Source organism: Mytilus galloprovincialis, chromosome 11, assembly GCF_965363235.1.
Source record: "Mytilus galloprovincialis chromosome 11, xbMytGall1.hap1.1, whole genome shotgun sequence".
NCBI lineage: Eukaryota > Metazoa > Mollusca > Bivalvia > Mytilida > Mytilidae > Mytilus > Mytilus galloprovincialis.
In genome coordinates, this window is record NC_134848.1 from 51,310,693 (window position 1) to 51,327,921 (window position 17,229).

The 17,229-nt window shown below is 32.0% G+C and overlaps 1 protein-coding gene across 2 annotated transcripts in view; it reads right to left on the minus strand.

The window, feature by feature from the left end:
• Window positions 1–16,716, minus strand: part of LOC143052348 (uncharacterized) — a 28,280-nt gene extending 11,564 nt beyond the window's left edge. Inside the window, exons 1-11 of one of the 2 annotated variants that reach the window (XM_076225352.1) lie at window positions 16,637–16,716; window positions 10,935–11,429; window positions 10,242–10,367; window positions 9,691–9,827; window positions 7,493–7,634; window positions 6,882–7,010; window positions 5,972–6,086; window positions 4,208–4,408; window positions 3,501–3,731; window positions 2,883–3,106; window positions 900–996 (exon numbers count right to left, since the gene is read on the minus strand). In XM_076225352.1, the coding sequence (XP_076081467.1) occupies window positions 900–996; window positions 2,883–3,106; window positions 3,501–3,731; window positions 4,208–4,408; window positions 5,972–6,086; window positions 6,882–7,010; window positions 7,493–7,634; window positions 9,691–9,827; window positions 10,242–10,367; window positions 10,935–11,408 (1,876 nt within the window). In that variant the 5' untranslated portion in view covers window positions 11,409–11,429; window positions 16,637–16,716. Of the gene's footprint in view, window positions 1–899; window positions 997–2,882; window positions 3,107–3,500; window positions 3,732–4,207; window positions 4,409–5,971; window positions 6,087–6,881; window positions 7,011–7,492; window positions 7,635–9,690; window positions 9,828–10,241; window positions 10,368–10,934; window positions 11,430–16,624 lie in introns of both variants that reach the window. The other variant, XM_076225354.1, reaches the window with a different exon arrangement.
• Window positions 16,717–17,229: the final 513 nt, after the last annotated feature.

A 17,229-nucleotide genomic window follows, 5' to 3' on the forward strand; every position in this document is an offset into this window, starting at 1 on the left:
AGGCTAGCATTATTTATGTATGTGTCTGTCTCAAGTCAGGAGCCTGTAACTCAGTGGTTGTCGTTTGTTTATGTGTTACATATTTGTTTTTCGTTCATTTTTTTTACATAAATAAGGCCGTTAGTTTTCTCGTTTGAATTGTTTTACATTGTCTTATCGGGGCCTTTTATAGCTGACTATGCGGTATGGGCTTTGCTCATTGTTGAAGGCTGTACGGTGACCTATAGTTGTTAATGTCTGTGTCATTTTGGTCTTTTGTGGATAGTTGTCTCATTGGCAATCATACCACATCTTTTTTATATAGCAGGTCCATGTGTTGCTTTTTTTTCTGAAAATATGCCTTTTTTTTAGTGCCAAGTGTTTAGGTTGGTGTCAACTGTTGTGCTATTTAATATTGGTAATCCCTTTTTCTATATCATAAGTGTCAACCACAAGATATCATCTGAAGTCTCCCTAAATACTAAATCTCCCCCTGATGTCTTTTTTTAAAAGATGTTCAACCTCTAAAAATTAATTAAGGATTGACTGTAATATTTTTTCTGTCTATGAAGAAATAACATAAAAAATTTGGTGCACACTGAATAACGTAGCGGGTTATTTAACAGTGTGCACCACATTTTTTATGTTATTTTGAATCAGTTTTACATCAGTTTTAGATTATAATTTAATTCTAAATTCCATTTTAAACCGTAGAAAACCATGAAAAAACGTTGATGACGTCACGGTCACATAACGAAATTATGTCTATGGGCTCATAACAAAATAATGTCAGCCAATCAGAAGACGTGTTACATTCAAAATTAAATTATTCAAAATTAACAGTAAAATAAATACAAAGATTAGAAACCCCTTTATTACCTTCGTTTAATTTTGAGGATAAGTAAACATAATAATCTTACCAATATTGTTTGAGCTGACATTGAGACTGTGTAACTGAGATTTGTGACTTTTTGTGGAAAAGATCTTTGACAAACTTAAAGCACCAGTGTCTGTAAACTAAAACAGAATGATAATTTGAAACATATGAAGTAAAAAAGGTCCCATTAATTACTATATTTATTTACTGGAGATAGTTAAATTTTTACTGGAAAATTTACAGCAGCAATTTAAACTTGAAAATTTTGCTTTTGAAAGTTGATAAAAATTGTTATCATTCAGGACAGGTAAATTTGTAAGATTTGTTTCTATGCTGAACTGGTCAGAACTAAAAAGTTCTATAGTCTTGTATGTGACTGATGATTTTTTTTGTGGACAAAAAACGTGTCTGACGCAAATGGAAAATTTCAATCCAAGTCTATGATGAGTTTATTTTGCACTTTTCAAAATTTGAATTCAAAGATATTTGTAGCATATGTCCCATTGATTACTATATTTATCCACTATGAGATAGTTTAGGTGAGGTATCATTTATCATCTGATGCATCCAATAGGGCTCTTCACGATTAGTTCGGCCATATTGAATAAGGGGCAGATTTTTTGGAAAGAGGTGAAACAAAAGAAACTGCGAGCTACTGCTCACTGATGATACCCCCGCCGCAAGTGGATAATATTAATAGTGTAAAAATATGCAAGTGTTCGGTAAACAGGAAGTTGTCGAGTGATGAATCTGAAAACGCATCACACGGTATAGCTGACTTATATAAATCCTGAAACCAAATTTCAGAAATCCTTGTATTGTAGTTCCTGAGAAAAATGTGACAAAAATTTTCAACTTGGCTATCATGTGTAAAATCATACAAGTGTTTGATAAACAGGAAGTTGTTGAGTGATGAATCTGAAAACGTATCACACGGTATAGCTGACTTATATTAATCCTGAAACCAAATTTCAGAAATCCTTGTATTGTAGTTCCAGAGAAAAATGTGACGAAAATTTTCAACTTGGCTATCATGTGTAAAATCATACAAGTGTTCGGTAAACAGGAAGTTGTCGAGTGATGAATCTGAAAACGCATCACACGGTATAGCTGACTTATATAAATCCTGAAACCAAATTACAGAAATCCTTGTATTGTAGTTCCTGAGAAAAATGTGACGAAAATTTTCAACTTGGCTATCATGTGTAAAATCATACAAGTGTTCGGTAAACAGGAAGTTGTCAAGTGATGAATCTGAAAATGCATCACACGGTATGGCTGACATATATAAATGTTGATACCAAATTACAGAAAGGGTGGATGTGTAGTTCCTGAGAAAAATGTGACGAAGTTTCGTGGGACGGACTGACTGACGGACTGATGGACGGACGGACTGATGGACGGACGGACTGATGGACGGACGGACTGACGGACGGACTGACAGACAGAGGTAAAACAGTATACCCCCCCCCCCCCTTTTTTAAAGCGGGGGTATAAATAGTATGAAAGTATAGGAAATCCTATGTGTGTTTCCAAGCAACTGCTTTGTCTTAATGATGTTTTCCTGTATTTTTTTTTCACACTATTTTTACCTCCATTATGAAAATCTGCCCCCTATCCAATATGGCAGAACTAACCGTGAAGAGCCCTATTGTATTGGACTGGTCATAACTATTATAAAATTATTACTCAATTTAGTAAACAAACCCCATTATTGAAGATTCAGAATAACTTTTGGGGGAAATATTGGTGAAACTAAAACTATGTACAAATTTCCAATAGACCAGCTAGATTGTATTCTGAAGTTTTGAAAACCATGAAATCGTCAGTTTCTAAGAAAATAAATGTTTCACCGAGTCCATGCCATTCTGCACCCATAAAATCACAGTAATAAAGAGTATTCCACCAAAATGTTTATTAATTACATAAATAACAACATCAACGCATGTCAATCAAAAAAGTAGGAGGGGAATTTCTATTTATGCTAGCTCAATGGAAAACATTGCAAATGTCAATTATAACTCACTGTATTGCTTGATAAATCTAAGACAGCTAAAGGGTGTGTCTTACAGCTAACAACAGCTTGAGACAAGTCAATCACACCCTCATCTTCTAAACGATTGGCTGACAGTTTTAACATATGTAACTGGAACCCTTTCTTTATTGCCTGGCACAAAGGAGCGATGTCAGATGCAGACAGGGAACATCCTCCAAAACTGAGAGTTCTTAATGAAGATCCAACAACATTCCCTTTTAAGATAAATAAACTAACTAATCTATTTACAAATTGCATTAAATATGTTATGTATTATGTTTAGTATAGTAAGTAAGAGATCACAATTATTTTTTGGTGGCCAAAAAGATTAAGCAGGGCTATAGATAAACATTTAAAAATTTTCCAACAATCAAGTATTAGTCTAAATATATAAAAGTGAAATCAAAGAAAATCAAAACAAACCCGTCTTTAATGGTAAAAAATTTCAATTAATTTCATTCAATTGATTAAAACCAAAATCTAGAATGATCAAATAATAAAATAAGAGATGAATTGGTGTAATGCATGATCATAGGTACTCAGTCAACTGCAGACGGTCAAGTTATTTTGCATAACAGCAAAAGAAAATGTAATAAAAATACAATATACCCATTAAAGCCTGCAATGTATCAGTAGAAGCCAGCTTGATACCATCTAGAACCAATGTAGTCAGGTTCCCTGTTGTGTACACAGCTGCCATCTGGTGGAGATCTTTGATCCTACATCGTCTAATGTTGACATACTGCAGATCTTGAAACTTTTCTAACTTCTCTGACAGACCATTGCACTGATTGTTTAAACTGTAGTTTATTCTTCTTAAAGTACTTATACCTTCTCCATCTAAAAATAGTATACACTTATTTACTGTTTCAGAACCTAATGCAGTCTGGGTAATATTTTCAAAATGGTAAAATACTACTATTAAACATCAATAACAAATTTATTAATCAAGTGTATTTTTTCCTTTTTTTAAGTACAAACACTGGAATACCATTTGTTTGATTAAAATCCAGTTTTCAGATTCTTAAAAGGTGCATGTTCATATATCAACAAGTCTGAAGTAATCTCTAAAAATTAAGTGGTAAAATTGTATCAAATGTATTTTAAATTCAGGAAAATTAAATTAGAACTATTGGCATCCACTTATGATACTTTTCCAATGCAATGTGTAAAAACACACTTGTTGCATGATTTTGATTTCCTTGGGAAGGAGGAGGAAGGTTTATATTATATTTCAGTAACATATCCACCATTTTGTGTATGTATTTTTTCCATAGTGTTTATACTCTCAAAATTAGGCAAAAAAACATTCATACCTGATGTTAGCTTTAGGATTGAGTCAAAACAATTTGGTGATAAATCTGAATTAGAGCCAATGTTGATGTCAAACACAGGGATTTGTCTCCCTTGGAAAACCTCTTCAACACATGCCCAGAAGTTGTCAGTCAGGCTACCATCATTCAAACTGATAATCTGTAGCTGTGATGTGTGATCTTCTTTCAAATCTACCTTTAAATCTGAAATAGAGAATAATAAATGGAGAAGGTGTCTATGGGCCACAGATGCCCCAGCTTGTAAATAAGCAGAAGTCTCCTCCCAAATACATATACAGGATTCACATTGTTAAGACAGATTTTTTGTGATTATAAGCATTGTGTACAAGTTTCATAACATTTCATTTAGGTAAAGTTAAAGAATGAAATGACAGGCTTAGCTTTTTAAATTTCTATTTATAAAGGGGCATTTCTCATGAAAAGTTAAAGTGATGACTCCCAATTTCAAACTTGATCTGTAATAAGCTTTAAAACAAACAAAAAGGTTAAAAAAACAGGAATGAATAATTCAGCAATTTTTATCTTTATAAAGAGACATAATTCATCAACGGCAAAAGTGAAGCCACCCAATTGTGAACAAATTTACACTATTGGACACAATACTTTTATTTCCTGTGCCCAAGGGAGATATGAAGATATGTTCACCCAAGAATATTCATATTTCACAAGGGCTCTGCCCAAGGGAAATATGATTTTTCAAGGTTGAGCAATTCTTCACATCTCCCAAGCAAAGGGAAATGAATGTTTTATTCCACTGCCTATGCTTTGTTTACTATCAATAAGTTGATTATAATTTTGTTTTCTTATCCCCTTGTTTATTATAAGTTAAACTTAAAACGACATTAGTTTTCTCGTTTGAATTGTTTTACATTGTCTTATTGGGGCCTTTTATAGCTGACTATGCCGTATGGGCTTTTCTCATTGTTGAAGGCTGTACGGTGACCTAAGTTGTTAATGTCTGTGTCATTTTGGTCTTTTGTGGATAGTTGTCTCATTGGCAATCATACCACATCTTCTTTTTTATATACCCATTGATAAACAGTACGGATCAAAATTTAATTATAAGTCTTTTTGTTTTATCTTTCGAAATAAATTTGAACATGATAAAAAGATTATTGCTATCACTATTTTTTAAGAAAAATAAGAAGTTCAGAACGTTATGTACATTAACCGTGTGTAACTTCACACGATGTAATCCCGACATTTCAGAGGGGAATATGATGCTCGGAATGGAATATGAAGATATTTTCAATGACATGTGGGATAGTCTCAATCAATCAGATATTGATTAAGGGACGACAACAAAAGATCAATGTAAGATAAAAATAATTAATTCAAATAGTTTGGGTGTGGGGTTGAACTGCTGCAAGATGTGGTTATACAACATTGATTTTTACATATCAATATGGGTCAATTAATTTTTTCCCAAACGAAGTTCAGAGGGGGTGGGGGGGGGTCGGAGAAAAAACTATGTGAATTAAGTTTTTTATCCTTCATTGAACTTTTGATGTCGTCCCTAATCTATCAATATGTATAAACAGGGGAATAAAAAAATGTGTTTTAATAAGTTATCATGGTCTAGTTACCTTCATGATAGAAATAATTTCTGTTCTACTGTAAAGTGAAAAGTTTTGTTTTATGGGAGCAAAGTAGTGATATCAAAAGAGCTGAACAACTGCACCAGGTAGATACATGGGTTAATAAGTACTTAAAAGGTATTGTACTACAAACATTTTTTAAACTAACCTGCTGCAGACACATTTGTGTCTTTTACTCTGACAATATCCAAGCTAAGATTTCTCATGGTGGATGAATTCATTGCAAAAACTACAAGTTTTCCAAGTCTCTTCAATGAGTCAAACTATAAAATGAAGATGATGAAAATTAAAGTAGTTTTCAAGGTACATTATATTTTAGTATTTATTTTTGGAAAGCTCACAATTCATGAAAATATAGTAAATATTTCAGTAATATGTTCTATTTTCAATTTTCCTCTGAAAACTTTTTGTAGCTCTCTTCACTTCACTTGTTGAGTCTTCCAAAGTTTTATGGTTGTAGAGTGATTTGTAGTCTTGTATCCTGGCACCATCTTTGCCTTGCATCAGTAGGGTCAGACATAAAAAAAAATCATGTGAAACTTTTTCATAGTAAGCTAAACAGGACTTCAATTCAGGACATGTGCAATAATGTAAACAATAGAAGTTGATGTAATAATAATATATATTGTTATGTTTTTCAATTTTAGTTCATTTAGTTGCATTATTGGGCCTGGCCTTTGTTGGTTTTTTAAGCTTTTCGATTTAAGTTTATTTTTATATACGTTTTGGAGTTTTAGTGTGACGTCCATTTTCAATGAACACATTTAGTTAAGGGGCCAGCTGAATCACCACTCAAGGTGTTTGATTTACTATTAGTGTTGAAAACACATTTGTGGTCCTCAGCTGTTTTGTGCTCTTTGGTCACGTGACACATTCCAATTTCCATTCTGAGTTCGGAAAAATAAATGCATTGATCCCTTTGTTAATTAAAAATAACCAATGACTTAAATTCACAAGTTTGTACAGAATTGTAATGCTATTTCATACAATTCCCATATGTCAGAAACTTAACAACTCAAAAACTGCAAGTTATTTGGTGAATATTTAACGCTATTTACCTGATTACCATTGAGATTAAGCTCCTCTAGAGTTGTGTTAGATTCAAAGCCTTGTATAAAGGCATCAATCCCTGCAGTATTTATCTCACAGTTAGCCAAGGCAATACTCTTCAGGATACAGCTAGGATTCTGAAAAAAATCTATTTCATTCAAATAGTGTAGGTTACAGCTAGGATTCCGAAGATACAGATAATTTAGTTATAAATATATTTTTTAACATTACTGATTATTGCATTATTAAAATTAAAAAAAATGTGTCACTAAATTAGTTTTCTTGTAACAAAAAAAACAAGTTCTTTGGCATTCCTTTATAGAAATCTCCATATTAGAGTTATCTCCCCTTAAAAAGCTAAATTGAAAAGTTGATTTGAACAAAAACAAATTTCTGGTATTTGTCAAAAGAATCTGAATAATGCAATAATTTTTTTTTTTTTTTATTTAAAGAAACTGTCTTACTCATTTTGCTAATCTGTTTCAAAATTTTTAGATTTAAGCAAAGAACTAGACTGATAGTGAACTGCTTTTTACAATCCAAGATGGCTGAATACAGTTAATCATATTGAACTAATGATTTAATAAGTTCCCAAAAATGTATAATGCCTAAATTTTACCTTTAATTTCTCACCAAATCCCTTTCCTAAAATCATCCTGTCAGACAAGGCGTTGTTACTAAGATCAATATCTGTTAATGCTGTATTTTCCATCAAACCTTCCATAAACACCTTCATGTCTGATGATCCTAAATTCTGGGCTCTGATTAGAAGATAAAGATGAATGATAAACAATGCACATTCTAAATATAGTATTTAAAACTTTAAACTAATTTACTTTCATGATTGATTTATTTTTAGGACTTTTGCTAGTAGAAAAATAACATGAATATAAAAGAGGGACGAAAGATACCAAAGGGACAGTCAAACTCATAAATCTAAAACAAACTGACAACGCCATGGCTAAAAATGAAAAAGACAAACAAACAACAGCACACACGACACAACATAGAAAACTAAAGAATAAACAACACGAACCCCACCAAAAAACTAGGGGTGATCTCAGGTGCTCCGGAAGGGTAAGCAGATCCTGCTCCACATGTGGCACCCGTCGTGTTGCTTATGTGATAACAAATCCGGTAAATAGTCTAATTCGGTAGATCACATTCAGGAAAGGGAAGGGGATTGTAGTTACGACGTAATGAACATATCCGATATCATTTGTGATACGGTTATTCCATAACGGTCAACCAACTCGTGATGGCGTCCGTAAAATTTACGAAGGGATGATTTCAACTTCACCATTTGGAACTCTTGGTTTAATAGCTTCCTTGTGAGCAGCAACCCTCTATCAAGAAAATCATGATAGGAAATGCAAGCACGGGAATATCGTATCAATTGGGAGATATATACCCTGTATGCAGGTGCTGCTGGAATGTTGCTACTTAGAAATGGAAAGTTCACAATTGGAAAGCTGAAATCATCTCTTTTGTCGTAAAGTTTTGTTTTCAACCGACCCTCATTGTCAATTTCTAGATGTAAGTCAAGATATGAGGCCGACTTAACTGTATCTGTAGTATCCTTTATCTCTAGCTCGATTGGATAGATGCGTTCCACATATATCATCTCAAAAAAATGTAAAACCTGGATTTCTTCTTATAAAAATATGTCAAGTAAATTAGGAAACCGAAAAATTAAACAGCCACAAAATGGACAAGAAAAGGTGAAAAAAAGTATATGCGAAAAATAAGTTGGTTAAGAGTATAAATGTAGTCCAGTCAAACTAAGATTAAAACCTCAAACTAATTGCAACAGAAAATGTTTTAGTTCTAATCTATAGCATTAAACCTTTAATATACACAGGAAAAAGTCCCATTAAATCTAACTTGAGGAAAACTCAAAATCAGCATTTCTAATTTCCTATGGAAATTAACATTGGAAGGGGAGATAACTCTGCAAAAATTAGTCTTTTTTGGGTCAGTTTTTGGTTGATATTCTTGAAATGTATGTAAAGTATGATACTTTGATGTGGTTATAAGTTTGTATTTGACTAAATTATATAATCTTCTGCTCATGAAATGTACAAAACCGAAGTGTTATTGGTAGATTATTTTTTTGTGTGCATTTTTCAATAAAGAAATTGCAAACTTGTAGCTTAGTGACCATTTTGAAAAAATAATGTGAAATTCTGGTATTGTTTATATCTGTATATCATATTTTTTCAGCATCTTACTTGTCTAAAGAAACTTTAAACCACAAAAAGAAGAATTACGAAATCTAGATTATAGCTTGATACAAGATGTGAAAACACCTTTACAGTTGTTTGTTATACTCTAAAGACTGCTAAAAAATCAAGAATCAATACATTCTGATGAATAGAAGCGGTAAAGTTATAATTTTGTATCAATGTTTATTGATATTTCTGCCTTTTTTGCAAGAGTTATCTCCCTTTTCAATGCAGATCTTCATAGGAATTTTAAATGGTGATTTTTTTAGTCTTCCTCAAGTAAGATTTTATGGGACTTTTTTCTGTGTTTATTTGGGTTATAATGCTAAAGATTAAAACTTAAAAATCTTCTGTTGCAATAACTTTCAGGTTAGGGTCAACTTTATGCTAGATTGACTGGACTAATGTATAATATACATAATTTAACTTCAACAGACTAAAGGGCCCCAAATAATACATGTACTTTCATTAACAGATGGTTTTTATTTATGATGTAGATTTCCCTTGACATTTTTGGTGTGAGTCTGGGTTTTTTTCTATGTTCTCAGTGGATATTTGTATAAATGCAGATGGGGAGTGTTCTTACATTTACCTAAGAGTCTTGAGTGTTGTATTGACTTTAAGAGCAGGTCCCACACATCTGGAGAAGTAATCTTTACCAAGGGAATTGCTGGACACATTCAGGTATACCAATGTCTTATTCTGTGTTATCATTTTACCCAAACATTCCTGAAAAACAGAAAACATTTAAGTTAAAGCTTTCATTATTTTTTAAGGCAACAGATCAGTAACCATAAAAGAAAGTATTACATGTATAATAAAGTTAATTGTTTTTAACTTGACCTCCATTTTGTTTATAATAATCTGATGTTCATTAAATATTTGCTGTGGATTTAATGTTAAAAATGTTGTTTTTTTTAAAGGTTAACCAGAGACTGATGTGATCAACAACATAAAAATGTTTTTTTTATATCAAATGTATGTTTTAGGAATGTTGTTTCAATATAAATATCTTTCCTATTTCCAACTTTCCTGACAAAGGTTTTGACCTCTGATCCTCCCTTTATCAAACCATTAGGTATCAACACATGCACTGCTGCCCCCGACTTCCCTACATTAAATCCCTTTACTATATATACTTACAGCACTGTCAGTGTCGGCCATATTATCTGCTATATTTAGACTGGACACTGTCACATTGTTACACATTGCTAAACAAATACTCCTGAATGAATGTGGTCCTATGTTATTATTAGATATGTCAATTTCCTGCAATAAATAAAATCTTTCTGCATAAAATAATTACTTTGAATTACAAACATTTTGTATATGTGCGATGAGTGCAATTATATGGAAAGTAATTTAAATTTATCATTTCTGATTCTCTTACATCGACAGATTTTCCTGTCGTTCAATTGATGCTGTGTAAAATTGTGCAGTAAAAATGTACATGTTCTGATAACTGTAAGAGCTGCATTGTATGCAGATTTTCAAGTTTTTCAATTGATTCTGTGTTGTAAAAATTAACATTTTTTTATAACTCATAAACTGTATGTTTCTGTGTCTTTGACTTTAACTTATCTGTCATATTGTAAAATATATTACAATGTAGTGTTTTCTGTAATTTTGATAAATTGGACAGGTGTAACAGCCTAACAGGTAAATCTTTGATGTGTTTAGATCTGTTTATTTCATTAACAGTTTACATGTTTTAATTAACAGTTTACATGTTTTAAGACACAGACATTAGAGAGCAGTTCTTATAGGCAATTCCAATGGGTTGGGTAAATTCAAATGATAAAAAAGTACCCCTTTTGTAATCAATTGAATTCTTACCTGTAAATTTGCCAACTTGGATAAAAAATCGTAAAAATTATAATTCATTGGTAAAGCTCTGAACATTTGTAGTTTTGTTATATTTTTTGTCACTTTTTTCATTAAACTTTCCGGTTTAACAAGAACACATGCACAACCCAGTGCTTCATCAAACTTCCTTTGGTCCTCTGGTTCAATAAAATCATCTTCTGTTTGAGACTTATCTCCCTTTGGTTCCTCCTTAGAATTTGATGAGTTACTTCCCTTGTTTTTACTTTGTTCATTCTGATTTTGACTTGTTGAGCTTGAAACTTCAGGCAGTTTTGTAACACTACTGGACGGAGTGGTCATCTTTTTATCCTCAGTACTCTGTGGTGGATTTAGAGGTGGCAAACTTGTGGAACCTTCAGATTTATTTTCTTTATTGGTGGACTCGGGGCCAGCATTGTTACTTGAATTTGGTCCAGGTTTAGTCTTACTTCCACTGGAACCCATGAAGTAAACTTATGTCTATAACTAAAATAAAATTATAATTTCATTTCGTATACAATTTATTGTGTTTTGTGCCCTACAACTGAATTTCATGAAAATATTTTAAAGGAATATTATACACGTTATTTGTTATTCCGTTCTCAGACAAGGTATATACTGTGACATTCCCAGCTTAGAGTTTGTACCTCCTGAGCCGAAGGGGAATGTCAGTTTATGCATGTACATGTCAGGGATGATTCCAGGTGTTTTCAAATGGGTCCCTTGAACATCAAATTGGGAATTTTTTAAGCATAAAATCTAAGACGAAATAACATTATTTTCCTGTAAAAACGGCAAAAGTATATTATTAAGTTTAACCTGTACAGTGATGTTCATGTAAGTTGTAACATTTTGAATAATTCTGGATGGGCTACTGTTATGACATGAATATCATTGAACATGATGCACTAGTCTATCATCTCAGCTATAGTTCATAGACTTAATTGATATGATATTTAAAGAATTAAACCAGTGTTCTTTAACATTATTTGAATCATCTTCAAAACTTTTGAAATAGTCCCATATATATGATGACATCGTATTTCATGAATAGTCTATCATCAATATTATTTTCAAAAAACGCTCAAACTTTTGTCTTTTGAGGAAATAATTTCTTTTACAAAACAAGTTTTCATCATATTATATAACCGGCTCTGCTGGGCAATCTGCTTTTACGAGATCCGCGCCCTTTAAACTTTATTCATCAATGTTATATCAAAATTTGAGGTCTGCTTTGACACCCATTTTTATCAACCTGCTGGGCGATTTGCTTTTACAAGATCGAATACTCCTATAACATATTAATCAATTGAATTCGGCTGATAAAATTGTTTGCCACATTTTGACATAATAAAATCGTTGTTTATGTCACAACTATAAATATGTAGTTTTATGACAATAAAGATTTGAATTGAATTGTTAATAAAATGCAATCGTAAACAGCATTCTTATCCGGATTTTAAAACATTTTGACAACAAACTATGAAAAATTATAGTTGCCTTAATCGGTGACAGAAATTTTTCGGGAAATATCGATTTTTATTTTATTTTCCTGAATTGGGAATTCATTTTAATGTACATTTTTTGGGGGCCGCTGGCCGATTTAAGGGCCGCTAAGCGGCCCTAAACTATATAGTGGAATCATGCCTGCATGTACCCTGTTTGAGACCTGAATTATGCATATATATTAAGGGTTACCCCTGTCTTCAGACAGGGATATAACTCTATAGGGTTATTACAGGAAAACAACATACAATTGTTATTGTGGACTAAAAAATCAAAGAACTGTGATAACATATGTATGTTACATATTTCAAAGGGACAATATACATCATTAGTTTAGTTAAAATGTATAAAAGTTCTATTGATATTACTTTTTTCTATATGTATACTTAACTATTTAAAGATATTACAGTTCATAGTTTGCCAATTTTGCATAGTACACCTATATGTTATTACAGAAAAAATATGCCTGTAATAACTAAAGGGTGTTATCACAGCTTCTCTATATCACTTCAAAGCATTTGCTCAGACATACATCATGCTTAATTACAATGTAGTTTGATTTATTGTAAGATATAATGACCAGAGCATGTAATGAGGTTCTGTGCAAGTTTCTCAGTAATTCCCAAGTGTCTTATATAATAAGTTACATTTCTTTAATAACTGAGCCCTGTTATCACAGCTAAGTTTATCCCTAATAGCCTCGACTCATTGATTTACCATGGTAAATCAGAAATGTATTAGTTTAATTAAAAAATTATTTATCAAGGCTATGCATTTAGTTTCTGCGCAAAGTCTCAAGAGTTCCCTAGAGCCCACTATAAATGAAATAATTTTACAAATAACAAGCATATGTTATTACAGATTTAGAAAATTTAAGGAATAAAGAGTAGACAACTCATGAAAGTATCTGTAATAACACACGCAAGTTATTTTCTGGAATAACCCTATAGAGTTATATCTCTAACTGGTTTTTTTCCAGTGTAGGTATATTGTGTTTAAATCATTTCATGTTCTTTATGAAAATGTCATTATCATATTTCGATGACTCTCACATGATTTTTAACTAATGGGATAAAAATCCACTTGAACTAAAGATTATAAAGATTATTTATTTATTTTCTTAAACATGAATCAATCAATTATATTATATTAAATGAGGTGGTGACCAGGCCTTTCAATTTAAAATATTAAAAACTGTAAAATTTAATGGACCCGAATTTCCGGAATGTTCGATTTACATTATCCAGAAATTTGGGTCTGTCAAATATTACCGATTTAAAAATTTTATATTCATCGGAAGTGACGTTTCTTTGGCAATTGTGGGAAAACATTTTGGAACAAAATAAATATTTGCCCACCTCAAATAGAATCGTACTTTATTTTATCTTTTCTGGGTGCGGGTCGTTTCGTAACCTGGTCGATTCATAACTTACTAGGTCGTTATGAACCTCAGACGTTTTGTAAACTTATATCAATATATAATACTAAATTGAGTCATAGGTTACGTAAAAAATAATAAAGACTTATTGATGTATATCTATATTTATTTATTAAATAATTGATTGCATATATAATTAATCTTTTTTTTTCTAATAAATGTTTAAAAACTTTAACTGCAGACTGAATGTAATGTTAACTGGAAGAAAACAAAATTTCCTTCTAGATACTAGCTTTTGATCATAAACAAGCTTCTGTCTGTCCAAGTTAAGAACAAATCCAAAATAGTATAAGAAAGTTATTAAAATTTTAAAAAGTTTAACCACAGAGTGAATGTGTTGTTTCCTGGCAGCAAATCCAAGTCCATTTAAAAGTAAAATATGAAAATATAGATTTAGTCATCTACAAAATTTCCTTCCTGATACTAGCTTTTGATCATAAACAAGCTTCTGTCCAAGTTTGGTACAAATCCAAAATAGTATAAGAAAGTTATTAAAATTTTAAAAAGTTAAACCACAGAGTGAGTGTGTTGTTTCCTGGCAGCAAATCTAAGTCCATTTAAAAGTAAAATATGAAAATATAGATTTAGTCATCTACAAAATTTCCTTCCTGATACTAGCTTTTGATCATAAACAAGCTTCTGTCCAAGTTTGGTACAAATCCAGAATAGTATAAGAAAGTTATTAAAATTTTAAAAACTTAAACCACAGAGTGAGTGTGTTGTTTCCTGGCAGAAAATCTAAGTCCATTTAAAAGTTAAATTCGGAAAAATGGATTTATTTGTTTTACAAAATTTACTTCTGGATACTATCTTATGATCATAAACAAGCTTTTGTCCAAGTTTGGTACCAACCGAGGATAGTTTAAGAAAGTTATTAAAATTTTAAAAACCTTAACCACAGAGTGAATGTAATATTTTCTGGTAGAAAAACTAAGTCCATTTATAAGTAAAATACGGAAAAAATGGAATTTTATTTTTACAAAATTTACTTCTGGATACTATCATGACTATCTTATGATCATAAACAAGCTTCTGTCCAAGTTTGGTACCAACCGAGGATATTTTAAGAAAGTTATTAAAATCTCAAAACCTTTAACCACAGAGTGAATATTTGTGGACGACGCCGCCGACGACGGAATGTAGGATCGCTTAGTCTCGCTTTTTCGACTAAAGTCAAAGGCTCAACAAAAAGGTAGGACTTAGTAACTACGTAAAAATTTCTAACCCGCAATGAAAATTTCATGTCAAAATTAGGTGTCAAAGTTCCCCCCAAAATCTGCTCTCAAACTCCAGATGTAAAAAATAGCTTCAGTGTTATGATGTTGTAGGAAGGCGTCCCAGAAAAAAAATTAAAATAGCCTTGTCATAATTATTTGGACTAGACAAAACCATGTTGTTGTGTATTCTGCCTGGCTCAACTGTCAAGCAGTGAGCTAGGATGCAAGGCTACACCTATCGAACACCTTTCGTCGATACCATACTTATTCTAGACGTTCCGTATCAGAGGACATTTCAGGCATTTTCTCTGCACTTCTTGTATTATTATAACTTCATCACGGTGACAAGAATAACAGTATAGAGTACCATTAATTCATAGAACATAACAACAAATCGCTGAAGTCATGTTTATAAAATGTGAAAACAAGCCAAAGACCAAAAAAATGAGAAGGACAGTTAAGCGTCTTTTATTGAGACAAAAACTATATTCCTAAAAAGTCTTGGGGTTCTTCAATTGAATTAATAGCAAGCTAAACTAAATGAGATCATTATTAGAGTTAAATCTCGTCTGAACTAGCCAAATTTCACAAATTTAAAGTTGTTTATAAACAAATATATCATGAATGATGGTTAATTACATTTTTCGGGTTATCAGTTAGACCGCAAGGTTCTATCATTACAATAGGAAAACACTGAGACGTTAAATCGCATGGTTCCATTATAATAAGGAAACACCCGAGATGTCCAAAATATATAGGAGCTCCTATTATTGGAGGAACAATACACAGTTTTGTACACACACATGGCAGCACGGAACATGATCGGAAATTCATTTGACGATATCTAAACGTTTCGAAACGAAGTGAAAAATATCGTGCGCCATGTGGGCGCTAACATTTGTCACTGTATGTGCCATTTCTTGTCAATATGCGCTATAGGCGCAGGGCGCACGTCCTTCCCGATCACTGTCATAATGCATATCTATCACTTCTGTACATGTCTCACCTAGTTTCGAGTGATTTAAACGACTTAGTGAAAATACCAAATTTTACTATCCATACTAAGAAACAAAAAGGCAACTAACTCGATGCCATTTTTCTGCTACAGTGATCGGGAAGGACGTGCGCCCTGCGCCTATAGCGCATATTGAGTTAGTTGCCTTTTTGTTTCTTAGTATGGATAGTAAAATTTGGTATTTTCACTAAGTCGTTTTAATAAATCACTCGAAACTAGGTGAGACATGCTCAGAAGTGATAGATATGCATTATAAATATAGAAAATTGAAATATTTTAATCAACAACAAAAAATAAAAAAAATTGTATCATATACCCAAGCGCCTGTGGAAATACCCTGTTCCAACTTTAAATATGACTTTAAACAGGTATTTCAAAATGTGGACAATTTGGTTGCCACGGACGCTCATTTCATTTTGGTACTGAAACGGGGACCACCTACAACTTAAAAACAAAATATAGATGGAAAAAAGTTTCAATTTTAAAAGATAAGCATCACATTAACAGAAAAACAAACCAAAACCATTCTTGTTTTCAGTTTTGACTTGTCACCGATCTTGACTTTGGCGGCAATTTAAGGGGAGATAATGGTTATTCAGGGAAGGTCTAAAACGCGGAAATGGAAAACGCGGAAATGAAAAATGAGTATATTATAACTAATATCTTTGGAACCGCTAAAGCTAAATTAATAAATAAAACTGATTTTGAAAGCTAATATAATAGTCTATAAGATAAAATTAGAAAAATATATATTTGAATATGCTTTTTTACCGAAAAGTTGACCGGAAGGCTTTCTTAGTGCGACTCTGGCAACCCATTTTTGAACATTAAAACTTAAATTCACGAAAAACCATATAACCCGGTCAAAGTCTGTAAATTGACCCTTAAAGATATTTAAATGACAAATAATATGATATAAAGAAAAAAAAACATATTACTATAAAAGGACAAAAAGTTGACCGGAAGAACCCCTTGTACACAAATATTGAAATGAAATTTTCAACTTTGAATTAAAATTCACAAAAATATAAAAAGCCCGGTCAAAGTCTGTCAATTGACTATTATAGACATTTTAATGACAAATAATATGATATAAAGAAAAAAATAAAT